Genomic DNA, 25,026 nt, shown 5'->3' with positions numbered 1-25,026 from the left:
GACAACTGCAAACGTTTGATCGATTTGGGGGACGCCATATTGAATAACGGTAAGTGATTGGCACATTTGGTTCACACTTTATTTTGTTACAAAAGAAAAGAGACGGACAGAAAGAAACGGAGACAAATAACGTGTTAAGTTCCACCACACCAGGTCAGTGATTTTCTGTGTCCGCTTTTGTTTCTTCCGTCTTGTCTTTGTCATCTTCGCGGTCGCCACCATCACTCTTGCTGCTGCTGCTGCTGCTGCTGCTACTGCTGCTGCTCTCATCGTCATCTTTGTCGTGATTGTTGGACTCGTTTTTGAGCTGTTCTCTGCTGGCCACAGGTCCCTGCTCCTCTGATTCTGAGTTCTCCAGTGCTTCCTTCCCTTTAGGAACCCGCTGTCCTCCTTCTTCTCCTTCTCCTTCTCCTTCTTCTCCTTCTTCTTCTCCTTCTTCTTCTCCTTCTTCTCCTTCTCCTTCTTCTCCTTCTTCTCCTTCTTCTCCTTCTCCTTCTTCTCCTTCTCCTTCTTCTCCTTCTCCTTCTCCTTCTCCTTCATCCTGCTCGTTCTCATCATCCTGCTGCAATTTCTTCCACATCTTGGCCATGGCCAGCAGTTTGAGGTTGGGCAGGTTAGCAGCGTCCTCGGGGAAGATGTAGTCATAATATTCCTCCCAACCTGCATCCGACTAATAAACAAAAGACAATATGTTAGGGATGACTAGTCAAAAGGGGCATGAATCTTTGGGTTGACAATGAATCGATTCAGTTCACAGTTCATAGGTTTTCAATTCAGGAATGATTTCCGCAAAATAATCAATTCACAATGAGACTCGATTAGATATCAATCAATGATTCTTTATTTTTAAGTGCCGTAATAGGATTATGTAAATGGTTCTCCTAAGAAAAATTGCTTAAGATTGTTTCATTTGAAAATAAATATTAAATTTATGTGCATATACAGACTACTTGGAATATAACAGAGTGCAATGTGTGTCGAATAGTTAAGCACATAGGAAAGTATTCCATATTCAATTTCTTTTTTTATTTCCATTCATTTTTTTGTTCTATAAATAAATGTTTACATATTTTAAAATATTGAATGATACGTTACTGAATCTTGATTCATTCAACTTTTAGCATTTGAAAGCATTATTTTGGCATTTTGACCAACTCTTGGCCTAATCAAACAATTTTAAAAAGCCATGTTATTTGTGCACACAAGCAATTTAATGTTTATATATTTGGTAACACTTTACAATAAGGTTCATTAGTTAAACATTAGTTAATGTATTAACTAACATGAACTAACCATGAGCAATACATTTGTTACTGTATTTACTAATCTTCGCTAACGTTAGTTAATAAAAATGCAGATGTTCATTGTTAGTTCATGTTAGTTCACAGTGCATTACCTAATGTTAACAAGATTTTAATAATGTATTATTAAATGTTGAAATTAACATTAACAAAGATTAATAAACGCTGTATAAGTGCAGTTCATTATTAGTTCATGTTAACTAATGTAGTTAACTAATGAACCTTATTGTAAAGTGTTACCATATATTTTAAAATATTGAATGATACGTTACTGAATCTTGATTCATTCAACTTTTAGCATTTGAAAGCATTATTTTGGCATTTTGACCAACTCTTGGCCTAATCAAACAATTTTAAAAAGCCATGTTATTTGTGCACACAAGCAATTTAATGTTTATATATTTTAAAATATTAAATCATACTTTCCAAAATCATGACTGATTTTTGACCAAAACGAACAAATCACGATCCAAAAATCTGTTTCAAGACTTATGCATGTGCATCGGCAGGATTTCTAATCGATATAATGAGAAAACGAGTGTCATCATGTCTCCAAAACTTTGTGCATGCAAGTAATTCTATGATTCAATATTTAACATTATTGAATATTTTAACAAATCACATTTCATTCAATTTTTAGCATTTTAAATTGATTCTTGATCAAAACAAACAATTCACATTTCAAAAATCCATATGCACTGGATGAATTTGTAATTGATGCATAAAATAACACAAAAAGTAATAATAGTAAATAATACTATCATACACAGTACACCATTACTATCATGACCCATTGCAAGAAAAAAAACACCCACAATTTCAGGACGCAAGAAGGCATGAACTCTCACCCCGTCCTCTGCTGTGATCTTCCTCCTCTTCTTCACCTTCTCCGGCAGGAGTTTCTGGACTCTCTCCTTGTTGGCAAACGATCCAAACTCGTCCTCAAAGTCTCTCCAGGACTCCAGGAGCATCAGACGTTCCTCCTTCTCCTCACAGCTCTGCATACTCTTATTGGCCTCCTCGTAGATCTGTCTGCATCGCTGTATGCGGTCGTCACTGTCAATGGACAGCTCAAACTGGCCATAGCTGATCCAGACCTACAATACAACCAGACAGGAATCAAATGCATCAGATATTCATTTAGGATGAGCATGTTGTGTTGGCGTAATTTTGATGGCTTACTTTGACATGTTGAGTACGCTGTAACAGTCTCTTATAAAGTCCTCGTGTGTTGTCGTATTCTTCTTGCTCGATCTCAGAGTCGATGTATGACTTCCACAGCACCTGATGCAAACAATACAAAGGAGAAACAGTTAAGAATTACCTTTAACCCTGTAAAGCCTGACATGAAATAACAGTCTGACGTGTTTTTTGAAATGGAACAGTTTATTGAACCTTTAGAAAAATTGCTTTTTGTTGAGAATCATATCTGATACATCAGGCTTTTATGGCTCATATAGTATGATATAGTGAGAATATGGAGCAAAAAACTTGGAAGGAACCAATAACTGTGAATAGGGAGAAATGTGAAGCTCTAAACCTCTGGCATGTCGAGTCGAGGTTGTCCAATGGCCAGTTCAAATATGGCTCTGGCCCGCTCTGTGTCTCCCAGGATGGTCTCCAGCTCGGCAAACTTAATCCAGGTGGTGCAGTTTTCTGGACTGAACTCCAGATACTTCTCATAGAGCTTCCTGCAGCGGTCAAACTCTCTCAGCTGTAGCTCCAGCTCGATGTAGCCTTTGAACAGTTTGTTTTTGGGACACTTTCCGATGGCTGTGCCCTGACAGGAGAGGGTTCAGGTCAAACTCTGCACTGTATAGGAAGTACACTACCATTTAAAAGCGTGGGGTCATTTGTTTTTGAAAGAAGTCTCCTATGCCCCCAAGGCTGCATTTATTTGATCAAAAATACAGTACAAACAGAACAGAAAAGTATTTAAATTAACTGTTTTCTGTAAATATATTTTAAAATGTATTCCTGTGATCAAAGCTGAATTTTCAGCATCATTACTCCAGTCTTCAGTGTCACATAAACCTTCAGATAACCTTCATGCTGCCCATGAAACATTTCTGATTATTATCACTGTTGAAAACAGTTATGCTGCTTCATATTTTTGTGGAAGCCGTGATTTTTTCCAGGAATCTTTGATTAATAGGAAGTTCAAAAGAACAGCATTCATTTGAAATAGAAATCTTTTGCAACATTATGTCTTTACTGTCACTTTTCATCAATTTAATGCATCCTTATTAAATAAATGTATTCATTTCTTTAAAAAAAAAAAATCTTACTAATCCCAAACTTTTGAACAGTAGTCTAAAAGTATATAAATCTGTTTTAGAGTGAAACACTTACCAGGCCTCTTCTAGCATTCTGGAGGTTTTTTTGTCGGATTTCAAATTGTCCGTATAAGAGCCAAATCTTGGCAAATGTAAACTGAGTATACAAAAAGTATAGGCTATAGTTAGAAAACAATTCATAAAAATTAAACTTAGAATAGAAATGGTACCTTCATAGGATTTCACAGATAAAATACAGTGCCAAGCACAACATTTTCTATTTTCAGCTGTTAAAATTGTTGCAAACTGTACAAAAGGGTACAGAAATATCATTTTAAGGACTGGTTCACCAAAAATGACAAGAGATTGTGTAAATAGTGTTTTTAACCACCATTAAGACTGATAGTTTTACCTTTTTGTGCGGTATAAGCTCCAGACACGCTTGATACACCTGCCTCGTTCTCTCAGGGTCCTAAACGAACCAGAAAAAAATGCATAACATCAAACTCTGAGTCTAAAGGCCTTTCCACACTGAGCGCGATGTGAAAAAGCGAGGCGAATCGCCAACGAACGGTGCTTTCACACTGAGCGCAAAACGAATGTTCGCCTTCTGCTAATTCACGCCTGCACACTAGGTGGCGCCGACCAACAATGCATTTTTCCTCAGACACGTATCTCGTATATGGATTTAACATCTAAATTAAGATAAACAAAGTTTGGTTCTACACCAGAAACACAAACTATCTATAATGCTTACAAGCATAGGCTACATCCTAAAATATAATTAGAAGTACTATTAGCATCAAGCTACACTTGAAAATGTATGTAATTATTAATGTATTTGCTTACCCACTTTAAACCATCATCGAGTGCTTGTAATAACTTCCGACTGTGATCTATAGTTGATTTTGATTCTATAATAAGCAGACACATGCATTCTTTGTATGTTTAATAATGCTACACTGCTAATATTTGTCATAAACATCCTTTATTACTATAAAAAAAATACCATGAGCTGCATACAAAACATATACAGAAAATATATTGTCATAATCATGTTTCACTCGATTTTTTATTTTTTTTAATACGGAAGATCTAGAGAGTGAATGCGCTCTGACTCATAACACTCGTGCACGTGCTCTACAGATCATTATTAGAAATGTTATTCTGTATAAAGAACATGTGAGAATAAATCTGTTCTCAAATACCAACGCTAACAAGAACTCAGCATCCACTCTCTTATCCGAGATACTCTTCTTCGGTGTTTGTTTACACGGGTTTTCGAAACAGCGCCACCATTCTCACCCTTTTGCGCAACAGCAGCTGCTCCGGTCACGTGATCCTAGCTCAAATCTTATTGGACGGCCCGTGTTTTCGCTTTGCGAAACTGAAAAGATTCGTCTGAAATTTCGCATTTTCGGTGTGCGAATGTTCGTGGTCCATGTGGAAGCATCCATAGGAAGCTGTTGTTTTATTCCAGGGCGTCATCGCATCCAAAATTAATTTCACTTTTTGGCCCTCAGTGTGGAAAGGCCTTAAATGTGTACATGTACAACCACAGTTTTGCTGAGAGATGCAAATGAATGCTGAATACTTCAGCTCACTGCCATCTATCATACCTTGACCTCCAGCTCCTCATAGAGAGCGTAGTTAATCCACAGGTAGATGTAGCGTCTCCAGTGTCTCTTCTCTTGGATGGGGGGTATGTTGGCTATGGCTCTCTCGTACACTTCTCTAACCGTGTCCGCATTGGCGTCACTCTCCACCAGCCGCAGGTAATCAAACCAGGCATCGTAGTTGTGTGGGTTTGCCTATACAGCAGAAAATTATGTAAATAAGTGTGTAAATGTGTGAATATATATATTAATATGACATATTCATATATTTAAAAAAATTAAATGTATATAAACACAATATGAATATTAAAAATGATAGTAGTAATATAATATATTTTGTTGAATAATAATAAACATGAAACTTCAGGGCATTTGGACATTCGCTTAAAATTTGAATCTTGAATTTTATATTAATACATACAAGCATGCTTTACTCACCTTGACTTCCTCTTCATACTGAAACCTCCTTTTGTTGACGATCACATCCTCGATTCCTCTCCTGTCTCCAAACCGCTTCTCAAACACAGTGTAGTTCTTAAACAGCTCCTGGGCCTGTTGCTTGGGGATTCGGTCCAAAGCATATTTATAGATGATGCGAACTCTCTCAAACTAAAAGACACAAAGCGAACGATCAGGTCTGAACAGGAAAACACCAGAAGGCTCTCGGGTTTACTGGTTGGCATGAACACAGGACGTCATACCTCTTTCTGCTTCTCCTCGAATCTCGCAAAAGCCACGTAGAGGCTCTCACTGATCTGCTCCTCACCAAAAAACTCCACGGCTCTCTCGAACACCTTCCTCGCCCGAGCGATGTAACCGTGCTTCACTTCGAAGTGAGCGTACTTGATCCAGTTCTTCACTTCAGGATGGACCATCACAAGTGCTTTACTGTTAAGGATAACAACTCAATTTTTTACATAAATCATCCATTCTAAAATGAAAAGTCTAAGTCCAATTTCAAATCCAATTTATTTGTATCGCACTTTTCACAATACACATTATTTCAAAATAAGCTTTATAGAAATTCATGATGTTAATGTTTATAATATCTTCATGCTTTATGCATTTAGCAAATTAAAGCAATTAAGCAGTTGAGATTTGTCTCAGTGTATATCGCCCTGTGCAAGTACACCATATATACACACAGATGAAGTTGGACATACATACTGTATATATCCAACTTTATATTAAGAGTTAGGTGATAATATAGTTTCATTTTGCAATTAAATCAATAAGGCAGCTGAGATTTGCTATACAGTATACATCGCTTTATATGAGTGTACTTGTATGTATCCGGACACTGTTGATGAAACAGGCTATTTATGAAAGGATATAATTCTCATAGATGCTGCGGGACTTGTCCACTTCCTTATAGCGCAGCTCAAAGTTGATGTACGAATGCCAGGCCTGTTCCTCCGGCTCCCACTCCATCCAGCGTTCAAACACCTGCCTGCAGCCGGCAACGTTTCCCAGCATCTCCTCCATATAGGTGTACTTGTACCTGGTGCACAAACATATGAAAAATAAATTAATTAATCAGGAGAAAAAAAAAACAAAAAAAAACATATGATCATACAGACGTTCAGACAAAGATACTGAGGAGGAAGCATACCAGAACTGATTGACACGGGGCAGGATGGTGATGGCTCGGTCCCAGATGTTGCGAGCGTGATTCACCTGCCGGTTCTTCATCTCCATCTCTGCATACTTCAGCCACAGTGCGATGTTGCGGTGATCCACGTCGAGCGCACGCTCGTAGATAGAGCGAGCTCTGAAGGCAATAAAAATAGTTACAGAAATCACCTCCAGTCTACGATTCAGTCATTGGACACCGAACTGAAACTCACCTCTGGACCTCCTTCAGGCTCTCCTCCCATTGTGCGTACTTGATCCAGTTGCTGATGACAGTTCTGTTCTTCCTGATGTTGTCTTCAAACCCCTGTATTGAGAGAAAAACGTTGGATGTGTTTAGATATGTACCATAGCAATGCCATTTTTAGAGCACAGACCATGGCAAATTAATGTTTTTCTATACGATAATACCATGTTTTCTGGAGTTGCACCACGGTAGTGTCATGTTTTAAAGCATGTACATTGGTAATACTATACCTTTGGGTCAGATACCATGACAATGCAATGTTTTCTGGACATGCACTATGGTAATTCCATGCATTCTGGAGATGTACCATGGTAATATAATATATTTAAAGCATGTACTATGGCAATGTAATATTTTATGACGTGCCTTGGTAATACTACTATGATTTTGTGGCACAAAACATGACAATAGTAATACCACGTTTTCTGGACATGCACTATGGTAATGTCATGTTTTCTGGAGATGGAGATTATATTACCATGGTAACATAATATTTTTAAGCCTGTACCAGGGCAATACCATGTTTTATCCTGGCCAAATTGCCACCACTTGCCCTTGTCAATCATGGCCTCCTAATAATCCCAATCCACTTGATTGGCTCTAGTCGTGGCCTAATGGTTAGAGAGTCGGACTCGTAACCTAAAGGTACGAGTTCGAGTCTCAGGTCCGGCAGGAATTGTAGGTGGGGGGAGTGAATGTACAGCGCTCTCTCCACCCTCAATACCACAACTGAGGTGCCCTTGTTGGGGGCACCGAAACCCCAACTGCTCCCCAGGCACCGCAGCTGCTCCGGGTGTGTGTGTGTGTGCACTTTGGGTTAAATGCAAAGCATTAAGCACGTCACTTTCAGCAACACTGACACTGATATAGATCTGAATTCAATTAACACTGAACTAAACTGAATTGAATAAATGACACTATTGTTTTTAAAAGTTGTTTCATAACTGATTGCAATGCTCTCTTGGCAGGTCTTCCAGCCAGTTCTATCAAACCTTTACCGTTAATCCAGAACACGGCAGCAAGATTAATTTTTAATGAGTCAAAAAGAATGCACATCACACCTCTGTTTATCAATTTGCACTGGCTACCAATAGCTGCTCACATAAAATTCAAGGCATTGATGTTTGCCTATAAAACCACCACTGGCTCTGCAACCCTTTACCTAAATTCATTACTTCAGACTTATGTGCCTCTAGAAGCTTGCGTTCTGCAAGTGAACATCGCTTTATTGTGCCATCCCAAAGAGGCACAAAATCACTTTAACGAACTTTTTACATTAAATGTTCCCTCCTAGTGGAACGACCTGCCCAACTCAATGCCAGCAGCTGTGTCCTTAGTCATCTTCAAGAATCGGCTAAAAACACATCTCTTCCATCTTTATTTGACCCTCTAACTCTAGCACTCTCTATTCTAATTCTATTCTTTAAAAAAACTTGCCCCTTTTAGACTTGCACTCTATTTGTTTACTAACTGCTTGTATTCTTTTATATGAAAAAAAACTAACACTAGCTTTTCCATTCTTTTTGTATTCTATTTGTTTTCTTTTATTTATTATACAATTAACAAAAAGCAAAAAAAGGCCTCTAACCCTAGCTTGTTCCATTCTTTTTCTATTCTATCAGTTTTCTTTTTATTTACTATATAACTAAAAAAAATGCCTTGCTACGTGTACTACGTTAGGCTAACTGAGACTTGTCATAGCACTTGCATATTGCTCTTTTGTTGATTTCGATTGCTTCCATTGTCCTCATTTGTAAGTCGCTTTGGATAAAAGCATCTACTAAAGGACAATGTAAATGTAATGATTGACATTTTCCAGTTTATTAACGGGAAGCTGCTTTAAAACAATCTGTATTGTATAAAGCACTATATAAATAAATGTGCAACTTGACAATACCATGTTTTCTGTACATGTACAGTGTTTTCTAGACATTATGGAAACACCATGGTAAGTAACCACAAAGTACTATGGTATGCATCAAAATACCATGGTGCTACCATTTGATACCATTATGCATTTTGCCAAATATGTCGTGGTCATATACAGAACATATAGCACTCATACCTTCCTCTTCTTCAGTTTATAGTCGTTGAGCTCTTCTGCATCAGTGATCTTCTGTTTGGGTGGAGGAGGCAGCAGCTCTAGTTCCCTCTCCTTCGCCTCTCTGAGCAGCTGCTCTGCGGTGATCTGCACCTCCGCTGGGGCTTTATTCTTCACCTGAACACATAACACAAAATAAATACAAGCAAAAACAAATGTTTAACTCAATTAACTACATCCACAAATATTACATAATAGGTGTTTGCATTAAAACACAACCGCTTCACGTTGTTTACATGCTAATGCTAACTCACTAAACATTATTTATTTTTTACCTTCGCCACTTTCGGGATTCTCTGTTTACCCGCCGCGGTGGACGCCATGATTACTATGCTCCTGTCACTTTATTATAGGGCAACTTTGCGTATTTCTTTACGGTTTTTAACTCCGATAAGCCGCTAAAACTTCAGCGACGTTTCGATGCCGTGTGTCGCGCGTCGCGTTTGCAGTGACGCGCGGTAACCTTTGACTGAAGCTACGTCACTGAGCCCCGTCACTATGGTTACAGGACGCTCGCCAACGGTTAGCGATAACTTCAGATGAACGTTTAAGTGAAATATACTTCTTTAAAAACAGGTTTAAGTATTCTCACACGAAAGGTTTGTTTTATCGTACTTTTATGTTGTATTTTCCTTAAATGTAAATGAATGAACATTGTTCGAAGCAGAAATTAAAGATTTGTTATTGATTTGTTTAGCAATTCTATCGTCTGAAACATTTCACTGGTAGTATAGACGTGAAAAATAAAAACAAATGGCAAAACTTTACAGCTATAGCACAATTTATGTCTGTATCTAATCATATTTGTAAATTTTCTTAATTGTATTAGATTTGCAATGAGCACCATCACCTCATCGGCTGGTAAAGCTGAAAGTGTGACTGTGAGGAGAACTGAATGGTCAGATGCTGAAGACATCAATAATCTGATCAGTCCTGCAGCTGTTGCTGTGTTTGGGAGAGTCAATGTCATTCATCTTCTGTAAGTGTTAAGAGTTATGAAAATTATTATGCAAAAAATTAAAATAAATAAAAATCAAATAAATTATGCACATTTTATAATTACATTTTAATTACTGTAATGCCAAAATAAATATAACAAATACAGTTATATTTAACTGTATATTTTATTTTTAATTAGATAAATATACATATTAATATAATTTTAATTACTTTAATATAGGAGTCATTTATAATATTTAAATTTAATTTAAATTAAAATATTTATTTACATTTGTAATATTAAAATATTGTTTATTTATATATTTATATATATATATATGCTTTCATTTGAAAATGTGAGCATTCTCATGAACATAATGTCACAATGCATGTAAATTATTTATATATTTAGTTTTTATTTTGTTTTTGTAAGACTAACTATGCTCTCAGGGGAAAAAAGGTACAAAAGCTGTCAAAAGCCTAGATGGTACGAAAGTGTACCTTTTGAAAAGGTAGCACCCCAGTGACAGCTTCTTTTTTTTTCTAAGAGTACTTTACTTTACTTTCATTATAATGTAGTAAAATCATAAATAGCTTGTTGCTTAGACTTGTTTGATTGACAGTTATAAAAGGAATTATTTTCTATTTCTCATTGCAGTGAGAAAGCAAATTTAGCCGTGTCCCTCAGCACCGCTACGAATGAAGTTTTGGCCCATGCATCCTTCTCAGATCACCCCATTGAAGAGCTGGTGGATCAGACATGCTGGAAGAATTTACTTCAGAATCACGTCAATGGCGAGAAATTCACTGTAGGCAAAGCAAATAAACCACGATGTCCATTAATATTTAACATATCCATTTTACAGCCCCCTGACAGACTGTTTGTCTTTCCTCCAGCCCATGAACACTCTCTTCCTGCGTTTATTTGTGGCTCAGCATGGCTTCTCCATAGGGGGCGCTAAAGAGATAATGAGGTAAAAGAAGACTGTTTTGTATTTCCTTTTATCAATGTGAACATTAAAAGGTGAATCTCAAAAACACATTTTTTTCTTTGGTTTTGAGGAAATGTGACCTGTACATGTTCTTGACAGGTTTTGTGAGGTTCACCTATAAGGCTGAAGGATACACACAGTCTGCTCATAGGTTTATATCTAATTTAATAAAACAAGATTTTTCTGTTGTTATTTGGTTAGGGTGGATATGAATCTTATTTTAGGCAGCACAAATTGTATTGACTGTATAGCAATGCCTTCCTGTATCCATTCAATCAAATTTAATGATCAAAGATTTTTATTTCCTTCCGATGCAAATTCTAGAGCAGTTTTCAATGCCGTTGTGGAGCTGGAACACATCTGCCTCCTGACTCCCTACAGAGGCTCACTTGGTAGGAAATAAATGAGTATAATTTTACTTTGAACTTTTTTGTGTGCTGGTATTGACGGTACATTGTTAAGACATTATTCTGTCATTCTCTTCATATCAGAGGCAGCACTGGAGAAGATCTTTGAACCCGTGATGCCTGTTAAGGAGGAGGTTCAGCATTCGGCCTACGTTTGTCATCGACACAATTACTGCCCTCGACTTCACATCCGCAGAGCCAGGTTTGTAAACCTCTCATTTACTTATGGAAGTGCATGGCTGGGTCATATTTCACCGTATTGTGACATTATGTTCATGAGAGTTAAGCACATTTTCCAAATTTACATTTGCAATACATTACTGTAAAGAAAAAATAAAATAAATCTATTCAAATTATATTTTGTTATATATTGTATTATATTTTTCAATTATTTCTATACATATTAATTAGATTAATTTGACTGTAATTATTTTAATATAGTTCATTTATTCAGATTCAACATTGAAACAATTAAAATGTTTCAAAGCCTTAAAGTCATTCAAATACTGTATGAGTAATAGAAAAAAAAGGAAGAGTAAAAAAAAATATATATATATATGTGTGTGTGTGTGTGTGTGTGTGTGTGTGTGTATGTGTGTATATATATACACACACACACACACACACACATATACATAATATATATAATTTAAATTGTAAAGTATTCTCATATTATAGTACTATTAGTTGTACTACCTTTAATTTATGCTGATTTTAATGTAAAATTGTTCATTTTTACTGTTTCTTGCAATAATGATAAAGTTAATGAGAAAATAAAAAAAATAAATTACTGTAATGGGCAGAAAATATGCTTAATTTTTGAATTCTAAAATAGGTTTCATTTTCTCTATGCAAAATATCATTTATTTTTCTCTTGTATTTTGGGTGAAATGCGTCATAGCCATGTTTCTGTGAAATTCACTCATTTGTGTCAATCAAATTCACTCATTCAGACAGTCGTGTAGTTTCATCTAGTGTAAAGCCGATCATAATCCATGTCTAGACTGTTTTTGTCCTGCTGTACAAAATTTATATCAATATACAGTTTATACAGGGCATGTGCAGCACAATGATGTATTAAAATCCTGGTGCAATAACTTTATATTCCCCAGAGTGGAAGATCACGATGATCTCATGCACATATTTGCAGAGCAGATCACGCCACTGGTGGAGTCCCATGGGCCGTACTTCCTGTCTGAGCTCATCGAGGCTCAAGACGAGGAGAACCATGCAGCTGTCTGTGAAGTTAGTCAGGTTTTGTTTACAATTGAGAGATTAAAAATTAATGTGGATAATAAAGCTTAGAACATTTTTTGGGCACAAAAAAACACAAATATGACCTCTTTAAATACACTGCCCTGCATCATATTTAAGAAATGATATCCTATCCTTGTTTCTTGCTAATTTTAGGGGTGCTGATTTCAAAAATAGGGCCTGTTTTGCTCGAGCGTCACACTTTCTCACAAAATATGGTGCATTTACTTTCTTATTTTGCGAAAAAACTGTACGAAATGGAAATTTTAGTATTATCAGCATTATCAACTTACCTTATATTAGGCCTTTTTTGTAAATCAGCATTTTTTTTTTTTTTAAAGTAGTTTTTCTCTTAAACAACAAAATGGAAAGCAACTTCAGAGTTTTTTAAGCTTTTTTGCTTCTGTAATTTATCTCTTGAGAAAAAGAGCCCAGTAACCTCTCAAGTTCACAGACTCTTTATGCAAAGTGGGGCAGAAATTGTGTTAGTTTGTGTTTTCGCAGGAATGACAGGACGACAGATCGCCCCACTCTCTCCCCTGCGGCGCATGCTGACATGTGTTCATGCGACATATGGCAGATGAGAGCTCATGGCCTGCCAAGACATACTCACACTGAACATATTGTGTCCAGACATCTGTAGCGGTTTTTCCTTTTGTCTGAATGTCCCGTCCATTCAGCGGGACAACTGTACTACATTGCCCAGGAGGATTACAAAAAAAAAAACAATTTCCAGAGAAAATTCATAAATTATTACAGAGGTGTTGTTTTTCTAGGTCTCTAACTCAGTTTTTATGAGAGTTTTAAATTATATATGGGCAAATCTCATGAAATCTGTCAAGAGCATGTCCAGATCATATTTCACCCCAAAATCAAAGAGAAATAGGAATGACTTTGAAGAAAAAGAAGCCTATTTTTAGTACCATTAAGATTTAAAAAATTTTATCATCACAATTTTACCCACATTATGGTTGGACAGCCCTGCATCTTGAGCAAAAAAAAACTGAAAAAAGCCTAATAATACCTAATTTGATGATGCTATAAAATATCATTAAAACCTTCCATCACGTACAAATTAAGAATTCAGAATTTTTCAATTTTGTATCAAAAAATGTATCAGCTTTAATGCACTTAAAGTAGCAAAAGCAGTCGAATGACAAAAGTTTCATTTTAATGACAAAAACAAGTATTCATTAACTTGCAGTTTGCAAAGGAGTGGAAAAAGTGGAAATCAGGATTAGTCTTCATTCATAGATGTGATAATAGGCTGAGTATTAAACAGATAGTCATAATCGGCTCAGAGGAAGACATGAATCATGTCTTTTTGGCAGGTTTTCTGGTGATTAAGGAATAATACAAGACAACTTCACTGTACAAATGGTTATGGAAAGCAAAAATGCTATGAAATGCATCATATTTTGTGAGGAAAACTATTTTTGGAATCAGCACCCCAAAATGAGTAATAAAGAAGTAGTGGATTTCATTCAACAAATATGAACCATATGATTGTAAATATCTCAGTAAAAATGTGTTAATTAAACTGTTAGTAAAGTGTTAGTGTGTGTGTGTGTGTACTTACACAGAGTGAAGGAGCTGTCGTTGGTTTTGTCAGTGTGAGCGGTCACATGGATTTGAAGCTATACAATAAGTGGTTTGAACTTGAAGAATTTGAAGGATTGAGAAAGACAAATCCAGCACATCAAGAGGAACCACAATCGCTGGTGGAGGAAAACAATGTCACTGATGCCCAGCAATCTGATGAAGCCAAAGAACCTGTGGAAGTGAGCTTCAAAAGACACATTCAGCATATTTAATGCTACTCATTAGGGATTTTAGGGCTAATTTATGCATTTCTAATAACTAACCCAAATGACCTTTACAGGGTGAACTGACAGCAGAGCAGGAGAGTGGAGATGAGCCTACGGACATATCTCAGGTCAGAGCTAAACATCATCTTTGAGATGTTTCTTCCTTCTTTTGCATTTTAATACCAGTGACTATATTTGTGAATCCTTCCAAATGTGATTCATGCAAGTATCTTATGTGAATTGCTTATTTTTGTTTCTCTGTTGACTTCTCTAACTAGCATGAGTGTATTAAGTCATGCATCAAAGACTCAGGTGAGGACTCTGAACCAGACGGGCCACCTAATGCATTCTGCATCCAGCTCTTCACTATGGAAAAGAAGTTTGAAATGAGGTAAGGACCTCTTGGACTAGTAAGTAACCATCTAGCAACCATCAGAACAGCCTGTTTAATTCAAAGGGTCAGAGACAGGGTGGATAATTATCATGAAAATCTCAATTATTTGGTGCAAGAAACCATTACTTTAGTGGGATAGTTCTATAAAAGTGTAAAATATTTATGTAAAATATAGTAGAACTTGGTTAAATGAATTTTGGTTAAAGGAAAACTGTCTGTCCTCATCTGGCTGAGCTCCAGGGGCTTTCAGTGAGGAGCTGTTGTAAAAATCAGTCTGAGTGTTATTTGGCTCCTGCTGAGCTGGTCTGTGTGCCACCTTATTGGCCAGCTGTTGTGGAATATGGAGGCCTGTCGCTCCCCACAGAGCATGAACATGTAATTAATGAGTAGAATGCTTAAAGTGACAGCGAGACCAACTAGACCACACTCTCTTTCTACTGCCCAACATGGCAGCCTTTCTCATTGCTCCTACAGGACAGATGATGCTCATAAGTTTTCATTTCTGTTGTCATCTTCTTTCCTCAAAGATCAGCAGATTTCCTGCAGTACCTGTTTAAACTGTTCCCGGTAAGTACATCAGCTGGCTTGTTAAAGGAATCACCCAAAAATGATCATTATGATAATTCACCCTCATGATAATTTTTTTTTTTTTTACAAAAATTACAACTAAAAATCCTAACAGTAGTCCATATGATTTGTGTTCTATTTTTAAAGTCATATGATGGATTTGTGTCAGCATATGTCATATTTGTAAAACAGCAGATTGACATTTTTCAGAATATATCCTTTTGTGTATATCCTGTAAAAGAATTACAGAAGTAATACATGTTTAAAGAAAAGAGTTCAGTGCCATTGAAAAGTTTGAGGTCAGTCAGTTTTTATTTTTATTTATTATTTATTTTTTCCCCCTGAAAATAAATGCTTTTTTTTTTCTTTCTAAGCATCAAATAAAAAATAAAAAATCATGGCTTCCACAAAAATATAAAGCAGCACAACTGTTTTCAACATTGCTAATGTTAAGAAATGTTTCTTGAGCAGTAAATCAGCATATTAAATGATTTTTGAAGGATCATGTGACACTGAAGACTGGAGGAATGATGCTAAAAAATTCAGCTTCAACTCACAGGAATGAATTACATCTTAAAATATATTCAAATAGAAAAACAATTATTATAAATTGTAATAATATTTTTACTGTACATTTGATCAAATAAATTCAGCCTAGTTAAGCATAAGAGAAAACATACAAAAATCTTACTGCCACTAAATCTTTAAAGGGTAATGTAAATGATGATAGTATTTTCATTCTTGAGTGCACAGCCCAGCATTTTGTGTCCTGTTTTACATGTAACATAATAAATCTAATAAATGTGACATAAATAGTTATGACGTTCCGCAGGATCGGGATTTCTGTGTGATCTCTGTACCTAAACTGACTCCAGAGTTCCCGCTGCTGCAGTCCTTCATCAGAGTCGCTCCTCGTGACACCGGCACCTGCTCGCAGGAACTCTACCTGTGTCACCGGTGGGGATTGACCAGGTACACGCACACTCTGAATCATCTAAATGAGCGGATAAAGAAATCTCTAAATCAGTAGTTCCTTAGAAGATGAATTGTACGATAAAGCATGATTAAACCACAATACAGTTAAAGAACAATATTCTGACCTTTATAGTATTTGTGAGCATATAAAACCAGATTCAAAAGATGATCTACTGAAGATAAATCAATCATTCTGTCTTCTGATATATTTGACCTCAGCTGTTTCAAGGAATCCAACTGATATTTACCGATAATATCTTGTGGCAACATTTTTACATTCATTATAAAATGAATGTGTTCATTAATTGTAAATGAAAAATTCAGCTCTGGACCTTGGATTTGTGTTTCAAACTAATATTTGTTTGTCCATCAGGACGTTGGAGGTGCGAGTGGCGGTGTCGTCTGATATCCCAGCAGTCCAGAGTTTGACTGAGAGTCTCAGCCAGCAGGAGTCCATCGGTGAAGATCTGGATTTGTTCCTACAGGCCCGAAAAGACCAGGTCTGACACAAACCACTCACTAGATCCTCTCAGACCTTCGACAGAGCAGTGCTTGTGATGTCTGAACATTAGCTGTGTCTCATTTAGAAGGCTGCGTCCTCCGGAGGTCTCATTCGAAGGGTGCATACGTCATCGAGGCTGTCTCATTTCAGAAAAGCAAGTAGGACACTCCGAATGCGACCTTCGAATGCGACCTTCTTTCACAGTAATTCGGAGGATGCATCAGGTGTATCCTTCCCTGCTACAGATAACCCACAATTCTTTGCGTCGCCATAAACAACCGTCGTTAATTTGAAAAATGCCGGTGCCGGCAGATGTACACACAAGCGCAGATGTGATGTTTTCAACTTAACTTAAATTGCCTCCAGTAAAAACGGATAAACTTTGTTCTTAATATCCTCTTTCTTTTTTTTCTCTAATAGCTGTCTGTTGTACGAACGCTGCAGCTCCTCAAACGTTGAGCAAAATAAAACAAGCTTTTTTTTTAAATTACTTTCCAAATTTAGAAATAATTTTCCTTCATTTAAGTAGTGTGAGAGTGCAACGACGCTCTAAATGTGTTGGCAAATCAACGTGATACTTCCTGTTTACTTTTCCGCCTGTCCTACGAAGGCCGTCTCGTTTAATTACGCATCCTACAGAGGATGCAACCTCCAGAGGATTCGACCTCCGGAGGACGCAGTCTTCTAAATGAGACACAGCCGTGCTTGTGCTTGTCTCTCCTTCTCAGGATGGAACTGCTCTTCAGGCATTTGTGGCTCAGGTCGAGGGGCGAGTTGTTGGTGTGATAATCATTAGAGATGAAGAGGTACATTTTTAATGACGTGTCATGGTGTGTCATCGCTGTTTCTTACCATAAATCATTTGCAATGCATTTTGTGCTTCCAGGACATTGAGTTCATCAGAGCCAACTTTGACATTGAGAGGTTCATGTACTTCAGCCATCACCAGCGAGAGGAACACGGTCGACTGTGTCACTTTTTCCTCAACCCCGTTTTCCAGCATCACACCAAATATATCTTTAGGGAGGTGCTGCGCTTGGCACACAAGTCCTGCCTCTATTACATCCTCCATCCACCCCATTACAGCCAGAGGGTGGGCAAAAGTCCATTTTCTCCTGTAAAAAAAAAAAAAAAGACGACAGTAATCTCAGACTGCAAAAAATGATTATCTTACTCAATATTTTTGTCTTGAATATCCAAACATTTTTAAATCAAGATACATCTGCTTGAGATGTAAAACATCATTAGAATTAGTCTTGTTTTCTGAAGAAAAGAAAAAAAGTATCAAAATTAAGCAGGTTTTTTGCTTAAAACAAGAACAAACATCTGCCAATGGGGTAATAAAATTAATCATGTTTTTCCTTTGAATTAAATGTACTTTTCTGACCCCATTGGCAGATATTTGTTTTTGTTTTAAGCATAAACTCACTTAACTTTGATTAAGAAAACAAGACTTATGGCATTTTGTTACTCAAGAAAATGTATCTTGATTTAGTCAGTCAGTCAGTCAGATTTATTTATAAAGCACATTTAAAAACAACAGCTGTTGGCCAAAGTGCTGTACAAAATTAAAACATATACCAAAATACAAGAATAAACAAAACACAGCAACAGATAAAACACTACAGTTACACCACTGAGCTTACTTGAGACCATATGCAACAGTAAATAAGTACGTTTTAAGAAGAGACTTAAAATCAGCGTATGTTGGAGCAGATCTTATATAAAATGGCAAATTGTTCCAAAGCTGTGGGGCAGCCACTGAAAAGGCACGGTCACCTTTCAATTTCAGGCGTGTCCTTGGAACAGTCAACTGAAGAGTACTGGTTGATCGAAGTTCCCTGGAAGCATTACAGTAAAACAGGAGATCGGAGATATATGACGGAGCCAGTCCATGCAAACCTTTGTATACAAACAGCAATGTTTTAAAATGGATACGATATTTAACTGGGAGCCAGTGAAGAGAGATCAGCACTGGTGAAATATGTTCCCTCTTTCTTGTTCCAGTTAACAATCTAGCAGCAGCATTTTGAACAAGCTGAAGACGTGACAGTAGGGACTGTGAAATACCCAAGTACAATCCATTACAATAGTCTAATCTGGATGAGATAAAAGCATGTATCACAGACTCCATGTCTCTTAATGTTAAGAATGACTTCATCTTTGCAATATTCTTTAGCTGATAAAAACAACTTCTAACCACAGTATTGATCTGTTTATCAAAAGTCAAAGCAGAGTCAAAAGTAACGCCTAAGTTTCTGACATGTGAATGAAGATTACCAGATAGAGGCCCCATTATACTGGCCACAACCTCTGTAGAAGCAGGGGAGCCAAAGAGTGATTTAAGAATGTTTAGATATTTTTACTGGAAAACAAGACAAAATACTGAGTAAGAAAATCCTTTTCTGCAGTGGACACACGTGTGCTCTTCGTGAGTTGATGAAAATTAAATGTTTTAGAAAGAAGTCTCTTATGCTTATGCTTATGCATTTAATTTAATGAAAATATTAAAAAACAGTAAAAATAGTAATATTGTGAAATATTATTACAAATATTATTAATGGCTGCTGAAAATTCTACTTTACCATCACATGAATAAATTACATTAAAATGAAATCCTTTTTTTTATTTTAAATTGTAATAATATTTAACAATATTAATGATTTGACAGGTTTTTAAAAATAAATAAATGCAGAATTAGTGAGCAACTTCTTTCAAAACCATTAAAATCCACGATTATTCTTTTATTAATTGGTCTATTAACCTTTAGTCTGGTGTTATTTGCAACATGTTTAGTGGACAGATGTTTTCAGAATTTCATCATTATTTTGCCAAACTAAAAGCCTGAGGATTTGAATGTTTGAAAGTGATTAATTTAAGATATAAATATTAGTATTGTAACTTGTAGTGTAAAATCAAATTATTATAATTATTTTGAAATTTCCTTTTTTCCCCAAGGCAACTGTAATTTACAACAATTATATATTTATATCTTAATTTTTATAATAATAATAAGTCCTATATATGGACAGCCCTGTATATAAATCATTTTAAAATAGAAATCAAAATAAAACACTTACTGAAAAGTTAAATATTTTATCTGTCATGTGACCATTAACCAACATCAGAAAACAATTATCATGCAGATGTCTCATAGTATTACTAAAATATTAACTTAATATCTCAGGGGTTCTTAAAGCAAATGTTTTACATGAAAAGTCTTGATTTCTGGTTCGGGGCTTGACAAACATTTCTTCCTTTGTCCTTCTTTGCTCTCAGAATGTCAGTCTTCACTCTCTGGCAGCGGTGTTGAACTTTATGGTGCCGGTGAGCCCGAGACGACAGATCATCTACCCGCTGGAGGAGCTGGGCATCAATGCACCGTCCCAGCAGATTACCAAACAACAGGTCAGACCAAAACCAGCTTCCTGAAATATGAACATAAGCCTGCATTTAAATCAAAATGACAAACAAAAACTGAAACAATGAAAGCAATCGTAACGTTATTTGTATACAAAACCACAACACTAGTTGAAACTATTCTACAGGGGTTTGTTTAAATCGTTAACCGAGGAGGAAATTACGTGCCACAAGAGGGTGCTGTGCAGTAAATGAATGAATCACACTAGTAATTTGACACACTTGCAACTCTCATCCCTAAACTGTCAATGGACAGCATGACATCTTTGTTTCTCCCACTTACGTTTATCAATAATTAACACCATAGCTGTCTGCATTATTCCACTCGTAATGCGTTCTGAAGCAGAATCGTTAGCCGTACGTGGTGCAGATCACAGGGCCGTTGTTGCCTGAGGTTATTGAATGTCTGGTTGTAAAGAAACAGATGGATGGATGGTGGCAGATGGTGGAGAATGTTTACGCTGGTTTCTAACAGGTAAAGCAGCAGCATTCTTATCCAGCCATCATCAGAACAACCAACATCTGCTGTAGATGTGTGTGTGTGTGTGTGTGTGTGTGTGTGTTTACTCCTGAGTGAGATACCACACACACACGCCCACTAGCCAGAGGGGGGATTTCACTTCACACAATGTTTCTTCATCAATACAATCGAAACGAGCTAAATTAATCAAGAGGTGTTATGAAAGCACATTCAGCCCACATGATTTCACAGTTTTCTTTAATAAACCCAACAGAGTTTATTATAAAAGCTTGAAGGTGGTTACAAACCCTAAGTAGGCAGCATTTTAAGGTGTGTTCACAAAATAATTGGCTCCTCTAGAAAGTCAAATTCTAATGTAGCATCTTAAGTATCTTTTACAGAGAAATCAATCGCATCATGCACTGCTATGAAAAATCAATCTTGAAAATCAAACATGGCCGATGACATTTTTGAAATGTTATTACTATGAATTTATTATTTAAAATAATTCTATGTAATTAAAGACTTATATTTATCCAAAAGAAATATTTGTGAAACCCAATATTTGTGTTTTTATTTTTAATTGGTTATCACATTATTAGCTTATTAACTCATTTTTGTGAATTTCTGCATAGCAAACTTTTTCTGAAGGATCATGTGACACTGAAGACTGGAGTAATGGCTGCTGAAAATTCAGCTTTGCATCACCAGAATAAACTACATTTTAGAATATATTTAAATAGAAAAGTTATTTTTCTTTGTAATAATATTTCACAAAATTAGTGTATTTTTGATCAAATAAATGCAGACTTGGTAAATATAAGAGGCTTCTTTTCAAAAAAAAAAAAAGTACTGTCAAATATGGTTTTTGCAAGTAGGAACTAAGAATTACTATATATATATATATATATATATATATATATATATATAGGTGGGTAAATAAATGTATTTATTTATTATGGTAAATTTCTGACAACCACAGCTGCCAGTTTTTAACAGGATATTTTTACAGTGGATATATGACAATTCATTCACCACTTGAAAGCCTGTGTAAAGTCTGGTTCCTGAAGCAAAATCAGTTAAAGCCACAGCCCATGTTAGGCAGTAGGGTGCTCATTAGGTTTTGGAACAGAGCTACTGTGTCATATGCAGCTTTGTGTGTGTGTGTGTGTGTGTGTGTGTGTGTGTGTGTGTGTGTGTGGTGCATTAGCAAGAAACAAGCTGTCACCCTTCAGTCCACATTAGAAAGCTCCATTTGGTAGCGCAGCAACGCCGGTGTCCAGGCAGCACTGCAGATAAGAGTGCAATGACTGCGCTAATCCTCCGTCCGGTTCAGATGAATTAATCAGAGTTAAAGCACCTGTCCAGTCTTCGTCAATAGAGTGTTGTGTTACGAAGGGCATTATGTCTGACAGAAGTCCTGCATGTTTGAGACGGATGCACCTGCGCTGGCTTTACCTGAGCAGAGAGGACAAGGTCAGCTCCTGTTTGACATCACGTCACCGTCATCTCATTTCAGAAGCAGATGAACAACATCCGAGAACTTTTTCTTGGTTTAGAAGAAATCACAAAAATACTGACCGTTTTCAAACAGGTTTCCTTAACACTTTCACAGTCTGCCATTGGTAGCCACACATCTTTTTGCAACTTTCACAGCAGCTATAGGGTAAATAAAAATATAAGAGAGGAAGACCAATCACAATTCAGTATGCAAAGTATTATAATGTCATCATATTTTACATTTTAAATCTGATGAAGCATAATTATTGAAATTTTGAATACAGAACACTGTATCAGTGTCTAAGGGAGATTTTAAAATATTAGTCTTTAATCTCTTTAAAAAATACAAAAACATAGATTTAGATTGCAAGACCAATATATACTCAAAAGTTTGGGTAAAATATTTCTGTTTCAATTAAACTTTTTGTTCATTAAAAGTAAATCAGTATATTAGAATGATGAATCATGTGACACTAAAGACTACTGTAATGATGCTGAAAATTCAGCTTATATCACAAGAATAAATTACATTTTACACTATATTAAAATACAAAAGAGTTATTTTAAATTGTAATAATATTTTTTTTTTCTGTATTTTTGATTAAATAATTGCAGCTTTGGTAAGTAGAAGAGACAAAACAAAAACCTTACCAACCCCAAACTTTGTTAAAAATATTAATACAGAATTATACAGTTAATAAATGTTTATATCGTTTTTTGTGCTTTTCTCTATATGACCTTCACTAGATTTTTTGCACATGATTCCTGTTGTGCCTTTTCTGATTTGTGTCTTCAAGTGACCCCCACATGTCCAGAATTTAAACCTCCTTCAGTCCCTGCCATTGATTACAGCATTTAATGAATGACTTTGAAGAGCCAGTCGTTGATGGCCATGTAATCAGCTACGTTTCCTTATATTACAATGACAAATGGCATAGTTTCGGGCCTCTCCCTTCCCAAAATCCACCGCGTCTCTATTCTTCCAGCTTAAATCAGATAAGGTGTACCACAGAACAAATCTTTCAAATTATTCATGCTCAAGGGCCAATTAGAGAACCAGAGAGAGAATGATCAGGAGAACACGGCAGCTGTTTGCTTTCAGTTGATTCAAAGACGACCAAACATGTCCTTCTCAGTAAATCTGCTTTAAGAAGTGACCATTTCAATGTTTCATATTAGGTGCAGAGCCTATTGAGGTGTTCTGCACATTTTTTATACAAAGTACGTTTCCATTCGCTCAGTGGAACTCTTTAACATTAGCACATTTCACTATTTTAGATGAGTTATAGTGCTCGCTAATGCAAATGCTTTTTTCCTGTTCGCTGTGCTGGTATCTTTTTAGCCCAATAAGTGCTCAGTGAAACATACTGTCGCTCTGGCTCTGATTAAACTATTGTCATGCAGGGGAACCCTTCCGTGTGTAGGACATCAGCAGTGCTTTTAGGGAAACTGCAATTACTGTTAGCTGAGCTTAGCTGTTGGCTGTTAACTCTCTGGTTAAAGGACAAACACACACCTGAGAAACAACACACGACCACGTCGTTGCATCGACAAGCAGAGGCTTATGAGATTAGCCAGTGTTCAACAATAAGGTCTGCTTGAGCTGGTGCTTCAAAATGACCACAGAAACGATAAGCATCTCTTTTAGTAACAAATAAATGTTTTTTCCCATTGAACTGTCATTTTGATGCTTATATTACTATAATGTAGTACAAAACATTACTGATTTGCATATGATTTTGAACCCATTCTATCAAAGTTTTAATAAATCATCATACCTAACATTATTTTGGTTACATATTTAAATCAGTGTTGTCTATATATAACACAAACCTACAGCTTCATTAGTAAGACATAAAAACGCATACATAATCACAATTTTTGCTTTCAAATAATTATATAAGTGTACATATGTGACTCTTCAAAATGTTGGGATCAGTAAGGTTTTTTTTTTTTTTTTTTAATGTTTTGTTCAAGGGAATCAAAAATACAGTAATATTTTGAAATATTATTACAATTTAAAATGATTTTTTCTATTTTAATATATTTTAAAATGTCATTTATTCCAGTGGTGCAAAGCTGAATTTTCAGCATCATTACTCCAGTCTTCAGTGTCACATGATCCTTCAGAAATCATTCTAATATGCTGATTTGCAACATTTCTGATTATCAATGTTGAAAACAGTTGTTCTTTTTATTTGGTGAATATTAAGTTCAAAAGATCAGCATTTATTTGAAATAGAAATCTTTTGCAACATTAGACAAGTCTTTACTGCCACTTTTGATCAATTTAATGCGTATTCATTATTCAAAATCCTGTTTGCTTTAATTAAATTGTATTCACCTGTACATATCTAGGCATTAGTATCAGCATTGGCCACTGAAAAACTCCACCGCTGAGCATTTTTATGGGTTAAATGACACTAAAGGTCTTGTATGTTTTCTCATTTCTTCTTGTCAGGCTCCTTTTGCCCTGTACCACACTAATAGAAAACTCACCATGGAGCCGAAGGTCACCGTCAATGGCAGAATCGTGGTAGTGGGAGCATCTGACACAGGTTTAGCTTTTCTTGAAGCACTGACATTCTGGTAAGCATGCCATTTTTAGAAACGCTACTTCAATCAAACAGTCAGC

General features: G+C 36.2%; 2 protein-coding genes and 1 long non-coding RNA gene across 5 annotated transcripts in view; 1 reads left to right on the top strand and 2 right to left on the bottom strand.

Moving 5' to 3' along the window:
* Positions 1-93: 93 nt before the first annotated feature.
* crnkl1 (crooked neck pre-mRNA splicing factor 1) lies at positions 94-9,584 on the bottom strand. Its single transcript, XM_058755396.1, has 14 exons — positions 9,449-9,584; positions 9,138-9,290; positions 7,041-7,132; positions 6,806-6,964; positions 6,528-6,694; positions 5,895-6,073; positions 5,632-5,802; positions 5,197-5,388; positions 3,990-4,049; positions 3,654-3,734; positions 2,842-3,081; positions 2,484-2,585; positions 2,150-2,398; positions 94-670 (listed from the first exon to the last, which is right to left on the bottom strand). The coding sequence occupies exons 1-14, from the start codon at positions 9,494-9,496 to the stop codon at positions 155-157; spliced, it is 2,409 nt and encodes an 802-aa protein (XP_058611379.1). The 5' UTR covers positions 9,497-9,584; the 3' UTR covers positions 94-154.
* Position 9,585: 1 nt separating this feature from the next.
* Positions 9,586-25,026, top strand: part of cfap61 (cilia and flagella associated protein 61) — a 29,664-nt gene continuing 14,223 nt past the window's right edge. The window contains exons 1-17 of one of the 3 annotated variants that reach the window (XM_058755395.1): positions 9,586-9,695; positions 10,003-10,152; positions 10,771-10,921; positions 11,010-11,086; positions 11,429-11,496; positions 11,596-11,713; positions 12,624-12,756; positions 14,349-14,546; positions 14,648-14,701; positions 14,852-14,964; positions 15,495-15,534; positions 16,367-16,506; positions 16,883-17,009; positions 17,740-17,817; positions 17,898-18,104; positions 20,291-20,419; positions 24,853-24,980. In XM_058755395.1, coding sequence (XP_058611378.1) covers positions 10,010-10,152; positions 10,771-10,921; positions 11,010-11,086; positions 11,429-11,496; positions 11,596-11,713; positions 12,624-12,756; positions 14,349-14,546; positions 14,648-14,701; positions 14,852-14,964; positions 15,495-15,534; positions 16,367-16,506; positions 16,883-17,009; positions 17,740-17,817; positions 17,898-18,104; positions 20,291-20,419; positions 24,853-24,980 — 1,904 coding nt within the window. In that variant the 5' untranslated portion in view covers positions 9,586-9,695; positions 10,003-10,009. Of the gene's footprint in view, positions 9,773-10,002; positions 10,153-10,770; positions 10,922-11,009; positions 11,087-11,428; positions 11,497-11,595; positions 11,714-12,623; positions 12,757-14,348; positions 14,547-14,647; positions 14,702-14,851; positions 14,965-15,494; positions 15,535-16,366; positions 16,507-16,882; positions 17,010-17,739; positions 17,818-17,897; positions 18,105-20,290; positions 20,420-24,852; positions 24,981-25,026 lie in introns of all 3 variants that reach the window. The other 2 variants (XM_058755393.1, XM_058755394.1) reach the window with 2 other exon arrangements.
* LOC131526822 (uncharacterized) lies at positions 17,993-25,026 on the bottom strand. The gene is made up of 6 exons (XR_009267541.1): positions 24,891-25,026; positions 22,473-22,550; positions 22,120-22,349; positions 20,223-20,439; positions 18,791-18,852; positions 17,993-18,126 (listed from the first exon to the last, which is right to left on the bottom strand). It is a non-coding gene; the product is annotated as an uncharacterized LOC131526822 (long non-coding RNA).

The sequence above is a fragment of the Onychostoma macrolepis genome, chromosome 20 (assembly GCF_012432095.1).
Source record: "Onychostoma macrolepis isolate SWU-2019 chromosome 20, ASM1243209v1, whole genome shotgun sequence".
Classification (NCBI taxonomy): Eukaryota; Metazoa; Chordata; class Actinopteri; order Cypriniformes; family Cyprinidae; genus Onychostoma; species Onychostoma macrolepis.
This window is presented reverse-complemented; position numbering and strand designations above follow the sequence as displayed.